General features: G+C 47.0%; 1 protein-coding gene across 2 annotated transcripts in view; it reads right to left on the reverse strand.

Annotated features, from left to right (window-relative positions):
* The window catches only part of eIF3j (eukaryotic translation initiation factor 3 subunit j), a 53,272-nt gene that overhangs the window by 30,967 nt on the left and 2,897 nt on the right, over positions 1–19,408 (reverse strand). Inside the window, exon 3 of one of the 2 annotated variants that reach the window (XM_068363371.1) lies at positions 7,796–7,903. The exons of the other annotated variant lie outside the window; for it this stretch is intronic. Coding sequence (XP_068219472.1) covers positions 7,796–7,903 — 108 coding nt within the window. The remainder of the gene's footprint in view (positions 1–7,795; positions 7,904–19,408) is intronic. 2 annotated transcript variants of the gene reach the window in all.

The raw sequence follows: 19,408 nt of genomic DNA on the forward strand, positions 1-19,408 counted from the left end.
GAGCAGCATGCGTAAGCGGGCAATCGTGCAGGGTTGTGCGATGGCGAGCAGCATGCGCAGGTGAATGATCGCGTGAAAGGGTGCGATGGTGATCAGCATCCGCAGGAGGGCGATCGTTCAGGGTTGTGCGATGAGGAGCAGCATGCGTAAGCGGGCGATCGTGCAGGGTTGTGCGATGGCGAGCAGCATGCGCAGGTGAATGATCGCGTGAAAGGGTGCGATGGTGATCAGCATCCGCAGGAGAGCGATCGTTCAGGGTTGTGCGATGAGGAGCAGCATGCGTAAGCGGGCAATCGTGCAGGGTTGTGCGATGGCGAGCAGCATGCGCAGTTGAGGGTCGCGCGATGGCGATCAGCATCCGCAGTTGAGGGTCGCGCGATGGCGATCAGCATGCGCAGGTGAGCTAGTAGCTGGCGAACCATGTTCCTTCAGAAGTGTTGGAGAACGTTGGCGTGCCAGCTGTAACACACGTGGGCGATCCGGAGATCGCTGGCGAGCTGATGATCGCTGACGAGCTGATGATCGCTGGCGAGCTGATGATCGCTGGCGAGCTGATGATCGCTGGCGAGCTGATGATCGCTGATGAGCAGAAGGCTACGCGTGGAAGCCTGCGCAAAGAAGAAGTCCTTGACCCCGACCTGAACCGAAGTTCTAGATCGCGAGGGCGAACGTGGGCGCACAGGGCACGTAACAGGAACCGCAGGGAAGATCTTGAAAGCGCTGATGAGCAGAAGGGCGCGCAGGGAAACCCTGACACGCAAGGGAAGAACCCCCGTGGGGGCAACCCTTTGCCCCGAAGGAATCGTTGTCCGCCGGGAGACTGATGTCCGTCGGAAGACCGCTGTCCGTCGGGCAGACCGTTGTCCGTCGGGAAGACCGTTGCCCGTCGGAAGACAAGATCAGACTGCTGTCCATCTGCACCAAGGCGGAAGATCGAGAAAAAAGGAGTGTAGGCTGCAAACGGAGATCCAAAAGGGCGCCTCAAGCACCCTTATAGGGAGATGAGAGGCCCTTACGACGAGGCGGACGGAGGGCCTTACGGCGAGGGAGGCCAACAGCAACAGAAGAAACCTCCGAAGAGGAGTCTCTATGAGTGTACTCTCTCGCGAACGAAAGAGAAACACTTCGAGGAAGAGACTGGTCAGCCAGTGACCTAAAAGGAGCAATCCTCCGAAGAGGAGCTCCTGCAGTTGCCCAGCCCCTTGAGCGAAACTGCAGGTGCGACCGCTCAGCACCAAGAGCATAGTCGCACGAAAAAAAGGCAAGAGAAGAACCCCCCAAAAGGGGAAAAACTCAAGCCTGGACAGGAAAAACTTCCCTCGGAAGGAAAGTTATCCGCCCAAGGAGGCAAGCCTCCTGACTGTTCTAAAATGAACTGGAGAGCTGTCCGTCGACACGGGAGTACTACCAGTAGAAGGAGACACGCCCCTGACGAAAATACAAGGGGGGAGGCAGCAACAGCCGAATCCCCAGGACTCAACCAGACAGCTCACACCGTTGCTATATTACAGAAACGAACTAGATCGGTAACTGTAAAAAAAAAATAAAACAAATAATATTAGTACACATTCATTCCCCCGGGAAGGCTCCGAAGAGGAATCCCGAGGGAAAGGAACAAGAATTACACAACAGGCACGTGCCCTCACAACCACTTACACTCGCGGAAGGAGAGCTGTAACCAAAACAGAATTATAACAATTATAATTATGTAACTATGTAATTATGTAATTAAAAAATGAATGAACACTAAAGAAAGAACGAAAACCCCGAAAGGAATCGTTCTACAAGCTGAAAAAAACAACTACAATTAGATTCATAACTAATTGATACAAACGTACGCGTAGCAACCCCCCACACGGAAAGGAAGCTAGGCTACAAGGGCGTAGTAACACGTAGTAAAAGGGTGAACGACCTCAAGAGAGAGAGAGAGAGAGAGAGAAAGACATAAGTCAAACTCGATCGCCACCCATAAAATACGCCGTGGTGGCCTAACTGCCGAGGCCTCCACGTAGATATCGTACACTACACACACACATCTGAAAAGGAAACTTACTTATTTCTATACTCAAATATATATACAAACATGAAAACATGTTTACATATATACTGAGTAAAAGAAAAGTAAGCGATTAAGTAAAGACAAAACAGACAATGGCTGCCAAGCGAGGACCAAGACAGAGACGTCTGTCACAGTCCGAGCCAAAAGTGAAAGTGAGTATTCACGTGTGTGTGGAGGGAGGAGGGGTAGCTAGCTACCACTCCCCTACCCCACCGTTAACTAGCGCGGGGGGTAATACACCCTCGTTAAATTCTAATGGCTCGCCATTTCAGCTACGCTAAAAGTAATAACCCTTTGTAAATAGCGTGGTTTGTATTTCGGTTACGGAACAAATACTTCTTTGTTGAAAGGGTTAAATACTACACTGTTATTGGTCAGTGGCTACTTCCCTCTTGGTAAAGGTAGAAGAGAGAGTAGCTATGGTGAGCAGCTCTTCTAGGACAATCCAAAATCAAACGATTGTTCTTTAGTCTTGGGTAGTGACAATGCCTTTGTATCATGGTCTTCAACTATCTTGGGGTCGAGTTCTCTTGCTTAAGGGTACACTCAGAAACACTTCTATCTTATTTCCCTTCCTCTTGTTTTTCTTTAGGTTTTTATATTTTAATATGAAAGATTTATTTTCATATTACTATTTGTAAAATATTTCAATTGCTCGTTACTTCTCTTGTATTTCTTCCATTTCCTTTTTCCTTTCCTCACTGGGCTATTTTTCCTTGTATATTATATATATATATATATATATATATATATATATATATATATATATATATATATATATATATATATACACACACATATAGTGGAACCTCTACATACGAATGTCCTAACATACGAATTTTCCAACATCCGAAGTAAAATTTGACCAAATTGCTGTCACGACACCCGATGTGTTGCTCCAACATACGAAGTAAACAATACGCGTACGCGTGGAATTTTCTCGAAAGCGTCAACCGTGGTTTGTTGTTGACGCCGCTAGACGGCAGCACATCGGAGGGACGCCAATCGAGCGTCACCTTAATCAGTCCTCTCGTCTCGTGCGCATCGTGTGGTTGTTCTCTATTCGCTCATATATTAACAGTGATTTTTATCTTCCTTTTTCACGTGTTGTTTTCTGTGTTTCGTAATCATGGGTCCTAAAAAGCTTAGTTTCGGTTCAGGAAGTAGTAGTAAGTGAGAAAAGGAAGTCAATGCTTTCATTAGAACTAAAGCAAGAAATAATAGAAAAGCATGAGCGAGGTGTACGTGTTAGCGATCTGGCTAAACAATATGGCCGGAATATGTCTACGATCTCAACGATCATAAAACTGAAGGCAGCCATTAAAGCAGTGAAACCTTCGAAGGGGATCACGATTATTTCCAAACGTCGTAGCCCTACCCTTGAAGAGATGGAACACCTTTTGTTAATATGGATCTAGGACAAGGAGATTGTTGGCGATACGAACATTTGTGAGAAGGCCAGCGCTATCTACAGTGACTTGAAGGCAGCGGGCTCTGGGGGTGACGCGAGGGAGAGTTCAGCCGATCCTACGACGGAGGAATTCAAGGCGTCTCGAGGTTGGTTCGAGAAATTTAGGAAACGGACCGGGATTCATTCAGTTGTTCTGCATGGAGAAGCTTCGAGTTCGGAGACCAAGGCTGCTAAAGACTTTGTTAACAAGTTCGAAAGCATCGTGGCGGAGGAAGGCTACGTAGAGCAGCAGGTGTTCAACTGTGATGAAACCGGTCTGTTTTGGAAAAAGATGCCTAGTCGAACATACATTACCGCCGAAGAGAAGAAAATGCCTGGACATAAGCCAATGAAGGATCAGTTGACTCTTGCGCTTTGTGCCAACGCCAGCAGGGACTGCAAAATTAAGCCTTTATTAGTTTACCATTCTGAAAACCCTAGGGCATTTAAAGCACATAGAATTAATAAAGACCTGCTACATGTTCTATGGCGTTCTAATTCTAAGGCTTGGGTTACTAGGCATATCTTTGTGGAATGGGTAAATGTAGTTTTCGGGCCTGCTGTCAAGAAGTACCTTCATGAGAGGAATGTGCCTTTGAAGTGCTTGCTTTGGTTGGACAATGCACCCGCTCACCCGCCCGGACTCGAAGATGATATCATCGACGAATACAAATTCATCAAAGTGTTGTATCTTCCACCGAATACCACCCCTATCCTCCAGCCCATGGACCAGCAAGTCATCTCTAATTTCAAGAAGCTGTACACCAAGCACTTATTTAAGCAGTGGTTTAATGTCACGAAAAGCACCAACTTAACTTTGCGTGAATTTTGGAGGAGCCACTTTAATATCGTGCACTGCTTAAAGATCATAGATCAGGCTTGGGAGGGAGTAACTCGTCGGACCTTGAATTCAGCTTGGAAGAAGCTTTGGCCTGATGCTGTTGCTCCCAGAGATTTCGAAGGTTTTGGCCCTGAGAATGAACCTGTGCTTGCCGCCGAGGAAGACGTCGAAGAGATTGTATCCCATGGCAAGTCCATGGGTCTGGAAGTGGATGAAGATGACATCACCGAACTCGTCGATGAGCATCATGAAGAGCTCACCACCGAGGAACTCGAGGAGCTGCAAGCCATGCAGCATGATGAGTTCCAAGCGCAGTTGAGTGAGTCGGAGGAGACCGAGGAGGTAGGCAAAATCTTAGGTACGGCGGAAATAAAACACATGTTGGCATATCATCAACACGTGGTTGATTTCATCGACAAGCATCACCCACAGAAACTTCAGGTTTACCGTGTAGTTGCGCAGTTCGATGTTTATTTATATAAATATATATATATATATATATATATATATATATTTATATATATATATATATATATTTATATATATATATATATATATATATATATATATATATATATATATATATATATATATATGTATACTGTATATAATTAATTTATATACAGTATATACAGGTTGAAAATGGCATATGACGAAGTGAAAGCAAGAGAAACTGGTAATTTAGTGGAGTGGAAGTTAGCAAAAGAAAATTTTGTTGGGATTGCAAGTGATGTGTGTGGCAAGAAGGTTCTTGGAGGCAGCATAAGGAAGGGCAGTGAATGGTGGAATGAAGGGGTGAAGGTAAAAGTGCAAGAGAAAAAGAGGGCTTTTGAAGAATGGCTGCAGAGTAATAGTGTAGAGAAGTATGAAAAATATAGAGAAAAATGTGGAAGTAAAGCGCAAGGTAAGTGAGGCAAAGAGGGCAGCTGATCTGAGGTGGGGTCAGGGATTGGGTCATTCATATGAAGAGAATAAGAAGTAGTTTTGGAAAGAAGTGAAGAGAGTAAGGATGGCTGACTCAAGAATTGAAGAGAGTGAAAGATGGAAATGGAAGGTTGTTAAAAGGAGAGGCGGCAAGGAAAAAGTGGGCGGAATATTTTGAATCTTTAATGAATGTCGAGGATAATAGGGAGGCAGATATAATTGCTGTTCCAGGTGTTGAGGTGCCGGTAATGGGAGATGAGAATGAGAGAGAGATTACATGAGAGGAAGTGAGGAGAGCACTAGATGAAACGAGAGTAGGAAAAGCATCTGGTGTGGATGGTGTGAGAGCTGAGATGTTGAAGGAAGGGGGTGTGACTGTATTTGAATGGTTGGGGAGATTGTTTAATGTGTGTTTTGTGTTGTCAATGGTACCAGTAGATTGGGTTGTGCATGTATTGTACCACTATATAAGGGTAAGGGAGATGTGCATGAGTGTTGTAATTCAAGAGGTATTAGTTTGTTGAGTGTAGTTGGAAAAGTGTATGGTAGAGTACTGATTTATAGGATTAAGGATGAAAAAGAGAATGCAATCCTAGAAGTACAGGGTGGTTTCAGAAGAGGTAGTGGTTTTATGAATTAGATTTTTACAGTTAGGCAGATGTGCGAGAAATAATTAGCAAAAGGTAAGGAGTTGTATGTTGCGTTTATGAATCTGGAGAAAGCGTAGGAGAGAGTTGATAGGGAAGCAATGTGGAATGTGATGAGGTTATATGGAGTTGGTGGAAGGTTGTTGCAAGCAGTGAAAAGTTTCTACAAAAGTAGTAAAGCATGTGTTAGGATAGAAAATGAAGTGAGCGATTGGTGTCCGGTGAGAGTGGGGCTGAGACAGGGATGTGCGATGTCGCCGTGGTTGTTTTAACTTGTATGTTGATGGAGTGGTGAGAGAGGTGAATGCTCGAGTGCTTGGACGAGGATTAAAATTGGTAGACGAGAATGACCATGAATGGGAGGTAAATCAGTTGTTGTTTGCGGATGATACTGTACTGGTTGCAGATGCGGAAGAGAAGCTTGGCCGATTAGTGACAGAATTTGGAAGGGTGTGTGAGAGAAGGAAGTTGAGAGTTAATGAGGGTAAGAGTAAGGTTATGGGGTTATGAGATGTACGAGAAGGGAAGGTGGTGCAAGGTTGAATGTCATGTTGAATGGAGAGTTACTTGAGGAGGTGGATCAGTTTAAGTACTTGGGGTCTGTTGTTGCAGCAAATGGTGGAGTGGAAGCAGATGTACGTCAGAGAGTGAATGAAGGATGCAAAGTATTGGGGGCAGTTAAGGGAGTAGTAAAAAAATAGAGGGTTGGGCATGAATGTAAAGAGGGTTTTATATGAGAAAGTGATTGTACCAACTGTGTTGTATGGATCGGAGTTGTGGGGAATAAAAGTGATGGAGAGACAGAAATTGAATGTGTTTGAGATGAAGTGTCTAAGGAGTATGGCTGGTGTATCTCGAGTAGATAGGGTTAGGAACGAAGTGGTGAGGGTGAGAACAGGTGTAAGAAATGAGTTAGCAGCTAGAGTGGATATGAAATGTGTTGAGGTGGTTTGGCCATGTTGAGAGAAAGGAAAATGGCTGTCTGCTAAAGAAGGTGATGAATGGAAGAGTTGATGGGAGAAGTACAAGAGGAAGGCCAAGGTTTGGGTGGATGGATGGAGTGCGATAGATGTGAGAGAGGCAAGAGTGTGTGCTAGAAATAGGAATGAAAGGTGGGCGATTGTGACGCAGTTCCGGTAGGCCCTGCTGCTTCCTCCGGTGCCTTAGATGACCGCGGAGGTAGCAGCAGTAGGGGATTCACCGTTGTGAAGCTTCATCTGTGGTGAATAACGGGAGAGGGTGGGCTGTGGCACCCTAGCAGTACCAGCCAAACTCGGTTGAGTCCCTTGTCAAGCTGGGAGGAACGTAGAGATGAGAGGTCCCCTTTTATGTTTCATTTGTTTGATGTCGGCTACCCCCCAAAATTGGGGGAAGTGCCTTGGTATATGTATGTATGTATATATATACCCTCATAAACACTAGTTTACGTGTAACGTAAAAAATTATGGCTAAATATTTATATAGATATGCACAAAGAGACACATATTCAAACCATCACACCCTATTCTCCTTTCCCAACTATTGTACAAATACTTCCTCTGACCTGCTACCCAAGGGACGGGGAAAGAATGAGTAGTTAAACTATACGTCATGCCACTGAGCATGACTGTGAATATATATATATATATATATATATATATATATATATATATATATATATATATATATATATATATATATATATGTATATGTAAGTATATGTGCATGTATGTATATGTATATATATATATATATATATGTGTGTGTGTGTATATATATATAAACCATCACTATCTAAATTTTCAGAATTTGAAAACATACAAAAGTAAATACACCCCTTGAAGAAAAAATGAGATCATCAAACTACTATGAAGTGCATGAAACAAGTCTCTTACCTCTTTCTCAGCAATTTTATCTGCTAATTTCTTCTTTTTACTTTTAGCGGGAGCTGTAGTTGTCGCATTTGCGGCCTTCTCTTTTTCTTCTTCATCATCCCAATTATCCTACGGAGAAGGGAAAATTCATTTGGTACAGCAAGACTGTTTTGTTTATATTATTTTGTAAACCATCCTTAATACTTGCAAAATTATAAATAAAAAAATTTTAATCTATATAATTACAATAATTCATTGTTACAAGGGCAGACAAAAAAGTAAATACTATACTTTAAGTTATTGACGTGCCAGAGACCTGGAAGTAGCTCCTTTCAAACATTCTTGTCTCTTTAGATGAGCTATTAGAACCTACATCATTAACAAGTTCCACATCACGATTCCTACTGTGATTTAGCATTTTCAATACCTTATTAAATAATGCTTATTAAAGGGTATTAAATAATGCTTATTAAAGGGTATTAAATTAGATAACTTACAGTAATTTCTCGTATTGTAGACATAACATATTGAAACTGCCCTTTTTTAATAAAGGTATCCCGGTATGTTAGAGGGAATCGAGGCAAACCACACCATTGTCGTTACAATCACACCTAAGGTGTTGCAAAACTCTGATCTGTATAAATTTGACTTCCCAATTTATATTTTCTCACCAAGTAGGCCTATTTTACTTATTAGGGCTAAAGTTTTCTTGAATTATTTGGTCTTCAGAGCCATAATTTTAGTATATAACAGTTCGTGTCATTTTATTTTGAGGCTCACCAAAGTTATGTATCCTTTTCACTACACTCACTTACCACTTAATCTGGCTGTCATTCCTCCAATGCATGTTACATCACTTTTCTTCTTTTTTAATGATCAAATTAAAATTGCCTAAGTTTCTTGCACAACAATATTCTTCATTGAAGTTGTTAACAAAAATCACAAGACCTTAGCAAATAAAGAGGTACTTCAGCAGAACATACAATTAATCGTATGGCTTAAAACTTTGCCCGCAATTGCATTTGTTAAACCAAGTCTCTCTCAAGTTTGTTATTAATCCCTAGTTCATGCCTAATCCCGATGGTTTGTACTCGTGCAGGAACAAACAGAAATTTCATATTATATATGGGATTTAAAGCATCCAAACCATAGTTTTGTATCAATTGTGCCATACATTTTGGCTTATTGATTTACTCTTTATATTCTGTGTTACAAATCACGGAAATAAAAAAAAAAAAAAAAACATTGGGACCTCAACCTTTTTATCATTACACAGAACAGATCAGATCATAAACTGAACACACTTAAATGTAAATAAATGAACCGCAATATGAATACTGTACTGTCTACCAAACCAATCAGCTACCTTAGCTGTGATAAAGGGAATGGCTTCTAGCCTGGTCTCAACAAGGCAAGGCAACATTAGTAGTCTATGGTCAAGCTTCTGGGGAATGACTACATTTTATGTGCTAGGTCTAGCCTAATCATTGTTAGAACTGTATAAAAATTGTTTAGCCGACTCACTGTCGCAACAATTCTTCTCGATCGCATGTACGACAATACACAATGACTCGTACCAAGCAGACCGCCCGTAAATTGACTGGAGGGAAGGCTCCTCGCAAGCAGCTTGCCACCAAGGCTGCTTGCAAGTCTGTCCCTGCTACAGGAGGAGTTAGGAAGCTCCATCGTCACTTTTTTCCCATCTTGGTTCTTAGTAATATAAAATCATGAATTTTACAAGTAATTTGTATTTTTCCTAACTATATAAACATAAGTTCTTTAATAGGAGTATGCTTCTTTGACTGTTGATATTCATAAGGTGTCGGAGCTACTGACGGGTAGCCACCAGGACCTTTCTGAATCTCAATGTCTTATACCAAGTGTTGAGTAATCAGAGAAACGGAACGAGGGGGCAAAGGATACACGGCGATGCTGAAAGGCGTCTTTGAATTTCGCCAACAGTCTTCGACTGGGAGAATGCTGAGCTTGTTATTCTAATTATGGCAAACAGGACGAGTGATGGTGAGAAATTTGGCATTCTGCCACACAATGATGTAAGGATAGCTTAGAATCCTACGACGGGAATCTGTCAATTGAACATTTGCTCGAACAGTGTTTTAGCCTGAAAGAACCTTGTGCAGCTTCCTCGCATTTTCTACTCACAATAGTGCATATGTTAGAAAGGGTCTGTGAATAGGGCCCCTGGTAATTTGGGGGGAACAGATAGAAGTATTATCAGTCATTATTACTGGTTAGTGCTTTTCCAAATCCTTTGGCAAACTAGCAAAGTAGTAGTGGTACAGGCATTCCCAATATGTTGAGGAAAAGGTGCAATCATTCTGGCGATCACACCTTCTAGACGGGAGGAAATTCAGGCGAGTGCCTCGCTACTTCTCTTCATCTGTGGATGGTAGGTTCTCAGAGGAGAGAAGAACTCATGATAGAGTTAGTCATGCAACTACTATACTATGGTACATCAAACCATATTCCTTGTCACCCAACTCTACGATGGGAGAGCTCAGATAGTAAACTAGGGGCTATCACTGGGGAGGCGGCCAAGTGAAACTAGCCTTCTGGTCAACAGTAGGTGGTCTCTAAAGGTGTTGTCAATCCGAAACGCAATGTAGGAACAAGTAGAAAAGCATGGTGAGAGTGCAGCTTATTTCTCGCAACCAGGTTGCCTTTCCCATGATCACTTCAGACCATAGGTGTATTTGAAGTCTGTGTGACAACCATTTGCAAACTTGGGGTTAAGGTTAGAGTTAATTTGGTTGACCTTTTGTTTCTGACCTAGACTTTCAAAATTGAAACACTTCCACATCTCAACATTATAAATCCCTGAGTTTCACTACTTTGAGCAAAATTGTGGCCAGGAAGCTGTTCACAAACAGAAAAACAGGGGGAAAAACATAACCTCCTCGCAACTTCGTTGGCGGAGGTAATTATGTTTACTGTTACTATGACTGTTTGTCGGGAGGCCCAAGTGGCTGCCATGTTAAGGTAGTCCCAGATATTCCACCCCCTATCTAGGAGTCTTTAAAATCCTTATTCAAAATATCTTAATCTACATATCGAGACAAGAGGCAGTCTCTCGATACTGAAGTGATTCCTTGTAGGAGGATAGAACAGGGCAATTACCGAGACCCATTGGTAGATTAGTGCCAATTGAATGTGCTCAAAACACTACCTTTAACACTTGGGGAGTGGTCACCAGTCCGAAGCATCAGGGTTTGAATTGATAGCTATTCTCCTCTAAGACAAAGCGGGTCTCAACCGTGTCGCTCCCAATGTTGAACAACATGTACTCACTCATAGAAGCTGTTATGCCTGATTGTAGGTGAATGGAATTAGCTCTATCTGAGCTTTTCCTGGGGAAGAAAAGCCTGGAGTAGCCGATTGGACATGAAGGTCGCCGAATTCTTTCTCAGCACTTGCTAAAGGTGTGATGGGGATCTTGGAATATTTATTCTCGAAGGGTCTGGCTCTTAGCGGTAACGGATCACTGGAAGAGGAGACCTGTTTGCACCTTTTCCCCCATAGCCTTGATGTTGGTCCCTAGGGGAACCAGGAGGCAACTTTTGTACCAATGAATTCCGTAGGGGACGTATCTCGATTGTATTCCTCTTCTCTGGGTTTCAATGGCCTTTGGTGCATCAAGAAGGCATTGTTCATCGTGTTTGGCGAGATAAAATCTGTGTCCTCCTTCATACTTTGGCTTTGACAAACCCCGAGTTGTAGTAAAACGCAATGCTTCCATGTCCCTAGCATTAGTGTGGATTCTTCTGGTTCAATCAATGAGGGTGGGTATCTGCAAAAACCCCAGAAGCTAAGATGTTATAAATCGTATAGTGTAAGGCATTTCATTGCTCTGTGGATGTAGGAACTGCCATACTAAGTATATAGTCGTAAGGGTAGTCATCTCAGATGCTTTCTCATGGAGAAAATACATGAGACCTTGGTTGGTTGGCAAGGATCCTTACTGACAACTGTGCACGCATGATGTGGCATCTCACTGCTTGTACGACATAAGAATTGTTAAACTTCCTGTTCCGACTTTGAGTATGTCACTGAAATGGAAGATTTTGGCTTCTGGGTAAAGTCAAGTCATTGATCGATCTCTGAGTGTGGGAAGATCTAAAACCACAAAATCACAAATTTTAAGTAATTTGTATTTTTCCTAACAGTACTTACCTCGAGCTACTTTCTTAGGAGTATCTGCGATCTCCTCCCAACCGACCAGAATTTTGTGTAGTTTACCCTACTCCTGTTTTGTATGCGGGGTAACCTCTGGCGGAGTGATACGCGCCATGAGGCGACCCAGGGTCAGACAGCATGCTTGCTCAGGTCTCGAGCTCCAATAAGTTTTGGACAGATAGGTTTTTACGAAGTCCTGTAAGGCACTCGGGGCAGGCTGGGCAGGCCATAACCCGAAAGTAGTTCGAGGTAAGTACTGTTAGGAAAAATACAAATTACTTAAAATTTGTGATTTGTTCCAACACGGAGTACTTACCTCGAACTACTTTCTTAGGAGACTTATACTTTAGGAGGTGGGAGTGGCCTTCCGGACCTAGAGACTGTGATGAGGAGAGAAAAGGAACCTAGATAGGAGGCTAGGTTCTGTTGACCCCAAAGGAAACACGAGAAAAAAGGGAAAACTACGCAAAAAACTATCTTAATGTCTAAGTAACTAACCTCTGCAAAAATCTTGGCGACGCATTCTTCTACTGACAGTGTATCCCATGGCAGTTAAAAGATTTAAGGATCATGAAGGTGAAGGTGATAGGGGAAAAGAGGGGTAAGGAAGGAACCTGTTTCTTGGACTTACCGCCCGCCGCTTCCCCGGGGCTACACCTTTAAATCTTTTGGAGCTCGGAAATGACGGGAACGAGAGAACCCGTCCAAGGATCTCCTTGAACAATCCTTCAAGTAGTGAGCCGTAAAAGGTAGACTGTCTAGACCATGTACCTACCCTCAGGATTTGGCCCACTGCCATGTTCCTCTCAAAGGCCAACTAAGTACTCAGTCCTCTAATGTCGTGGGGTCTAGGCCTTCCTGGAAGAGGGATCCCTGCACTACTGTAGGCTCTCATGATCACCTGTCGTAGCCAGAAGGAGATCGTATTTTTGGAGACCGGCCTATTCACCAGTCCCGAGGAGACGAACAGACTCTTGGTTTTGGGGCGAAATTTGGTCGTCCTCTCTAGGTACAGTACTTCCGTACTGCCCTGACTAGACACAGAAGTAAGTCCCTCGGGTTGTCCGAACGCGGGATAGCTGGCACTCAGAACCCTTCAAACTTGGGGTCCCAAACAGCTGGATTCCGAGTCTTGGCTACGAAGGAGGGTAAGAATCTGAAGGTAGCTTCTCGCCAGCCCTTCGAGTGTGAGACCTCGTAAGACAGACCATGAATCTCACCTACTCTTTTTGCTGATGCCAGAGCTAACAGAAAGTGTCTTGAGGGTGAGCTCCTTGTCTAAGATATCTTTGAGGGGCTCGAAGGGAGGTTCCGAAAGCATCTTCAGTACCCTAGCCACATCCCACTGGGGCACTTTAGCAGCCTGGGGGAACATGACTGCTCGAAGCTCTTGATGAGCATCGAGATATGTCTGGAGGCATCTGGGTCGATGCCCTTCAGGAGGAAGACTTGGCCCAGCGCCGCCCGGACTCCTTTAATGGCTGGGATGGACGTACCCACTTCGTCTCTGAGATAGCCCAGGAAGTCTGCTATCTCGTGAATGGAGGCCCCTAACGACCTGATGTTCTTCGAGGAGCACCACTTAGTAAAGGTAGCCCACTTCGCCTGGTATACCGCGATTGACGAACGTCTCAGGTACCCTGACATCCTCGATGCCGTCCTCGACGAATATCCTTCCTTCCTCAGGAGACGCTCGATAACCTCCACGCGTGAAGGCGGAGGGACCGAGGGTTTTCGTGGAACTTTTGGAAGTGAGGCTGCCGGAGAAGGTCTGGTCTGTCCGGAAGTGGCCAAGGTGGAAGGCGTGCCAGTTCCTTCAGATCCGTGAACCACTCTCTCTCCGGCCACCAGGGCGCTACCAAAGTCATCCAAAGGTTGTCCGCCCGTCTCACCCTGTTGAGGACCTGTCTGAGCATCCCGAAGGGAGGGAAGGCGTAAAAGTCGAGATTGTCCCAAGGGTGTTGGAAGGCGTCCTCGAACGCTGCTGCTGGATCTGGCACAGGAGAACAAAACACGGGAGCTGTGCGTTCAGCCTCGTGGTGAAGAGGTCTATCACAGGCGAGCCCCACTTCATAATGAGGGTCTTGGCCACTTCTGGGTGTAGGGACCACTCGGACCCTACCACTTGACCCATCCTGCTGAGGCCGTCGGCCAGGATGTTCCTCTTCCCGGAATGAACCTGGCTGAAATTTTGATTTGCTCCACTTCGGCCCATTCTAGGAACTCCATTGTGAGACTGCACAGTTCCTTCGACTTCAGTCCTCCTTGCTTTTTCACGTAGGCCACCACCATGGCGTTGTCGCACATCAGAGCCACAGCGTTTCCCCGGAGTAGATGGACTAACTCTAGGCACGCCCTTTGTGCGGTTTTGTCGAGAAGATGGGCACCCCAACCCTCCTTGGCTGCGTCCGTGAACAAGAACATCTCCGGAGGGTCGGCTGCGAAGGGCATTCCCTTGAGGGTGTTCGCTCTAACGTGCCACCACTCCAGGACTTCCTTCGTCTCCGGGGACACTGGGACTATCTTGTGCGGGGAGTCGCCCTGGTTCCAGAGCTCCTTCAGGTTCCACTGCACTCCCCAGAGTTTGAGCCTCCCCTGGGGGACTAACTTCTCCAACGACACGAGGTGGCCTATCATTCTTTGCCAGTCCTTGGCTCTCCTGGGCTGGCCCGACAGGAAGGACTGGAGTATCTGTTCTAGGATGTCAAGTCTCTCCGCGGAGGGGAAGGCTCTCGCCAACCGGGAGTCTAGGACCATCCCTAGGTAGGTCATCCTGGTGGAGGGTATCAGTTGGGACTTCTCCAGGTTGATGATGATACCCAAGACATTGCAGAACTGCAGGAGCTTCGCGCCTTGCTCCCTCAGTACTTCCTCTGAGGCTGAAATCAACAACCAGTCATCTAGGTACCGAATCAGGCGGATGCCCTGTACGTGTGCCCAGGCTGAAACTGTTGCGAAGACCCTCGTAAAGACCTGAGGGGCTGTCGACAGTCCGAAGCAGAGGGTCTTGAACTGCAACGTTTGGGTACCCCATTTTACCCTTAGGTACTTTCTGCTGGAGGGATGGACAGGGACCTGGAAGTAGGCGTCTTTGAGGTCCATGGACATCATGAAGTCCTCCTCCCTTAAGGCCGCTAGGACTGACTTCGGAGTGTCCATCTTGAAGTCGGTCTTGCACACGAATTTGTTGAGGGCTGAGCGGTCTATGACCGGTCTCCAGCCCCCTGTCGCTTTCTCCACCAGGAAGAGCCTGCTGTAGAACCCTAGACCCGGGTTCTTGACTGGTTCTACTGCCCCTTCCACCCACATTGCCGAGACTTCTTCCTAACGCTGCTACTCTCAATGGGTCCTTGAGTGCCAACCACTCCGCCTGTTGATCTGGGATCAGAGGTGGGGGGTCCGCTAGGTAGGGTAACCTGTACCCCTCCTTTAGTACTGCTACAGTCCACGGATCCGCTCCGTGGTCCCGCCATGCTTGTCAAGATTGTTTGAGGCATCCCCCCACCTGAGGCGTCGGCAGGAGTTGGGGGCCTCCCTTCCTACATCCTTTGAGAGGCGCGGCCTGAACGCCCTCTCCTGGAGCCCGAGTAGGACGGTCTGAAGGCTGACTGCGGAGTCGAAGCTCCTCTACGGGGGAGCTACGAAGACTGGAGCCAGGTCGTAGCCGGGGCGTCCCTTCTGGGTTGGCTAGGTGAGGCGCGGGAAGGGTGAGAGACGTCTGAAGATGGTCTCCTATGGGCAGGTCTTCTTGTTGGAGGGGTCTGGGCTCTCCCGCATCCTTCAGTTTCCTGACCCTCTCCACCGTCTCTTCCACCGCCTTCAGAGGGAACACCGACTCACCCCAAAGGGGTAAGTTTCTCAGGGCTCTCGCTTCCCTGTCTGGAAGCCTCCTGATTAGTTTGCTGAGAACTGTATCCCTCTTCCGAAGTACCCAGTTGGCCGCCTGTGAGAGGGGACAGGTAGGACAGGAACTTGAGGGCCTTACCCCCTGAGCTAATCAGTTCCTTCAGCAAGGTCTGGTTCTCGGGAACCAAGAGGTCGTGCGAGGCTTGAAAGCCCACCAGGGTGCAGGCCCAACAATCTAGCCACGACGAGACGTAAACTTAAGTCCAGGGCCAAATCCTCCATCATGGAGGTCTCCGACGGGGAGAATCAAACTGGGACGGCGGACGCTCTCTCTTCTGAGGCCCCCTGACTTAGGATGGCGATTGCAGGTTCCACCGTACAGGGACCCGCACGGCGCCCTTCAGGGAGTTAAAACTGCTTCTGGGTCTTGAGACCCTGGAGGAGCTTGGAGGCGCTCCGACTCTTGGGGGCGACCGCATGGCTGGCCACTATCTTGTTGATATATTCCATGCCCAGCCTAACGTCTCTAGCCAGGGAGGGCCTCTGCTGCACAGGGGTATCCACCAACCTGCTGAGACCCGAGAGCCAGTCTTCATCCATCGCGGGCTTTGGTTCGTCTAGCCTGTGGTGGCGTCTGATGAGGGCTAGTGCTTTTCTGTACGCGGACGCCTCGTCCGCGGAGCCTTCTGCGCCATCTCCTAGGCCTTCCGTCGGATATTCCTCTGCCTGAGAAGGAGCACCCACGACAGGGGGTACCGCTTGGGGAGGAGGCATCTTTTTGTCGTGCTATAACTTAGGCGGTTCTGGAAGGAGGACGGGCATCGCCGCTGGGACGGAGGCCTCCGTCCTGGACCTGTCTCTCCCCACGGAGGACCAAGCTGCTGCGGGCTTCCTCGTGGCTGCTGGTTGTCTTTCACGTTCCGGCCGGCTTGTCGAAGTCTTGGAGGCTGGGACACGGCTGCCAGGCCGAAGGGGCGACTCTCTCCGCTGGGCGGATGGAGTCGGAACCTTCGCGGACTTATGCCTGTCTACCGGAGCCTGAAGTGAGGATTCCCTCCGACGCTCGGACCTGCTGTAGGGGATGTACTTCGTGGAGGGAGAACGCGCCCTTGGGAACCAGCCAGAGGTACCCGGAACTACTGAAGCTCCCAGGAGGTGGCTGCGTGGGATGGGGACACGCACCCATTCCTCCCTAGGGGAGCAGCTTCTTCTGTACTTCCTTCAGGGGGATCTAGCGTGCCTCCTGACGTGGCGAGATCTGGAACGGGACCTCTCTCGTCTCCTCTCCTGGTCCCTCGCAGCTCCATCCTCCGGGGCGAACGAGTATGACTCCAAAGAGGAGCACGAAGATCTGTAGGACCGCACCGAAGGTTCCGAGTCGTCCCGCGTCACTGGTGGTTCCTCGTGCCGGTCCGTTAGTGACAAAGGTTCCAGGAAGACGGGAGGGAGCATTGCTGACGGCGCTGGGGGAGAGCAAGGCAACTTCTTGCTGGGGAACCACGCCTCGAACTCTTCCTCCAGTCTCATGGGCGACCTGAAGGGCGTCCTCGGCGGCACCCACGCAAGGGGATCCGACAACAGTGAGTCCTCCTCCTAGGCGTCTCCCCCCGGCTGCAGACGTACCTGAAATACAGGCCCATGAAGCGGGGGAAGAGGCTGCAGCAGCCTTTCCCCACATAGGATTGTCGGAAGAGACGGGACCTGCTGGAACCAGGACTCCGTCCTCCAAACACACTCCCGTCCCTCCCTCAGGGCCCCCACTTGCCTGGACCGACAAAACATCCCCACTAGCAGTTATCTCAGACTCCTGGGGAAGAGCAATGGACCTCTTCCCCGCAACGGACTTACCTCGTTCCCTACTCTGGGAAGGGGAAGGCGGCTGAGAAGCCCTATCTGACGAGGCATCGGGAGAAGCAAGCGGCGAGGAGGCGGTCGGCTTCTTAGGCGACCTCTTGGACGCCTTCTTCTTCTTGGTGCTGTAGCGCACCCACTGCACCTCGTTCCAGGACTCGCACTCCGGACACGTGGCTGTAGGAGAACATACACTGCCCCTACATGAAGACAAAGAGTGCGGGTCTACTTCAGGCTTAGAAAGGAAAGCGCCACACGATTTACCAGCCATAGGTTCGGGACAACGACGGGGATGCTCAATAACGCACTAGTAAGGCACCGCGAGACACAGGAACACAGAGGGAAAGGTAGGAAAGGGTATGGAATGAACACACTGGGACCACGTGGGGACCTCGTGAGACACAAAAGGTCGCACTGGGTAAAGAGAGCGCGTCGAGATGTTCACGCGACCAGAAAACTTACTGGAGCTCGAGACCTGAGCAAGCATGCTCTCTGACCCCGGGTCGCCTCATGGCGCGTATCACTCCGCCAAAGGTTACCCCGCATAGAAAACGGGAGTAGGGTAAACTACACAGAATTCTGGTCGGTTGGGAGGAGATCCCAGATACTCCTAAGAAAGTAGTTCGAGGTAAGTACTCCGTGTTGGAACAAATAGTGTTTGAAGTGTTTTGGGACCAGGGAAGGGATGAGGGTTTCTGCCAACATCCCAAGAAGCATTTTATTGCTTGGTCTCAAGTGACAGTAATAGAAATACAAGATCCCGTGCTCCACAACAAAAATCCTTCCTGGGAGTTGGGGGTTTAGGTACACACTTGCTCCCTCTGCAAAATAATGCAGAGCGAATAGTCTTAGCCTTTAACGACTATGACCAACTGGTCGTCCTGTCGTGCTTTGGTGATTATTTCCTTCCTCCTCTTCTACGGTAGGAGTGCTGTTAAGGAACAGCTGGAAGCTCAAAAGAGATGAACCATTGAGACATGAGTGTGAACACTTACCTTTGTTCCAAATCTCTGCAACCAATCATAAGATTCCTGGTGGCTGTACACGATCATAGGCTCCTGACCTCAGTAAGCGATTGTATGGTTCTCGATTACTGTACAGGAACGTAGAATTCCGAATCGTGGTAGACGATCGTAGAGTTCCAATAGTGGTAGACGATTGCATTGTTCCCAAAGGCAATAGACAACCGTAGAGTTCATAATTGTAAGCTTTGCAACTGCAGCGGCGCATGGCCGATCCCATGGGAAAATGACAATCGTAAAGAGTAAACACAAGGCAATCTGTCTTGCTGGGAGAATACACAAGCAAGGATTGTAGCTTGGCTCAAAGTAATGATATTTCAAATGTTCTTAACTTGGAGATTTATTGAAACCGTTTCTTAATGAGTGGACACGCCCCAAAAACCTTCACCCTTTACAGAAATGAAGATAGAATTAGATTTCTCTAGTCATAAAATGTTTGACCTAGTCTATTCACATTTTGAAAAATTTCCCAAAGATATTCAAGTGTTCCGTAGTCTTACCAAGATCTTTCCAATACCACAGACTGCTCTGACCAGACGTTCTTCTATAGCAGAGTGGATGACTTGTCTATCTCTAGGTCCTGAACATTTTAATTGAACCAATAGCCTTCTAGCTAACCTATGTCTAATCGTAGGCAATTTTTTGGTCCAATCAAAATTCAATAGTCTAGAGACCCAGGTGGTATATAAGCAGACAACCTTTCTTACCATGCTATACTTGA

Source organism: Palaemon carinicauda, chromosome 40, assembly GCF_036898095.1.
Source record: "Palaemon carinicauda isolate YSFRI2023 chromosome 40, ASM3689809v2, whole genome shotgun sequence".
Classification (NCBI taxonomy): domain Eukaryota; kingdom Metazoa; phylum Arthropoda; class Malacostraca; order Decapoda; family Palaemonidae; genus Palaemon; species Palaemon carinicauda.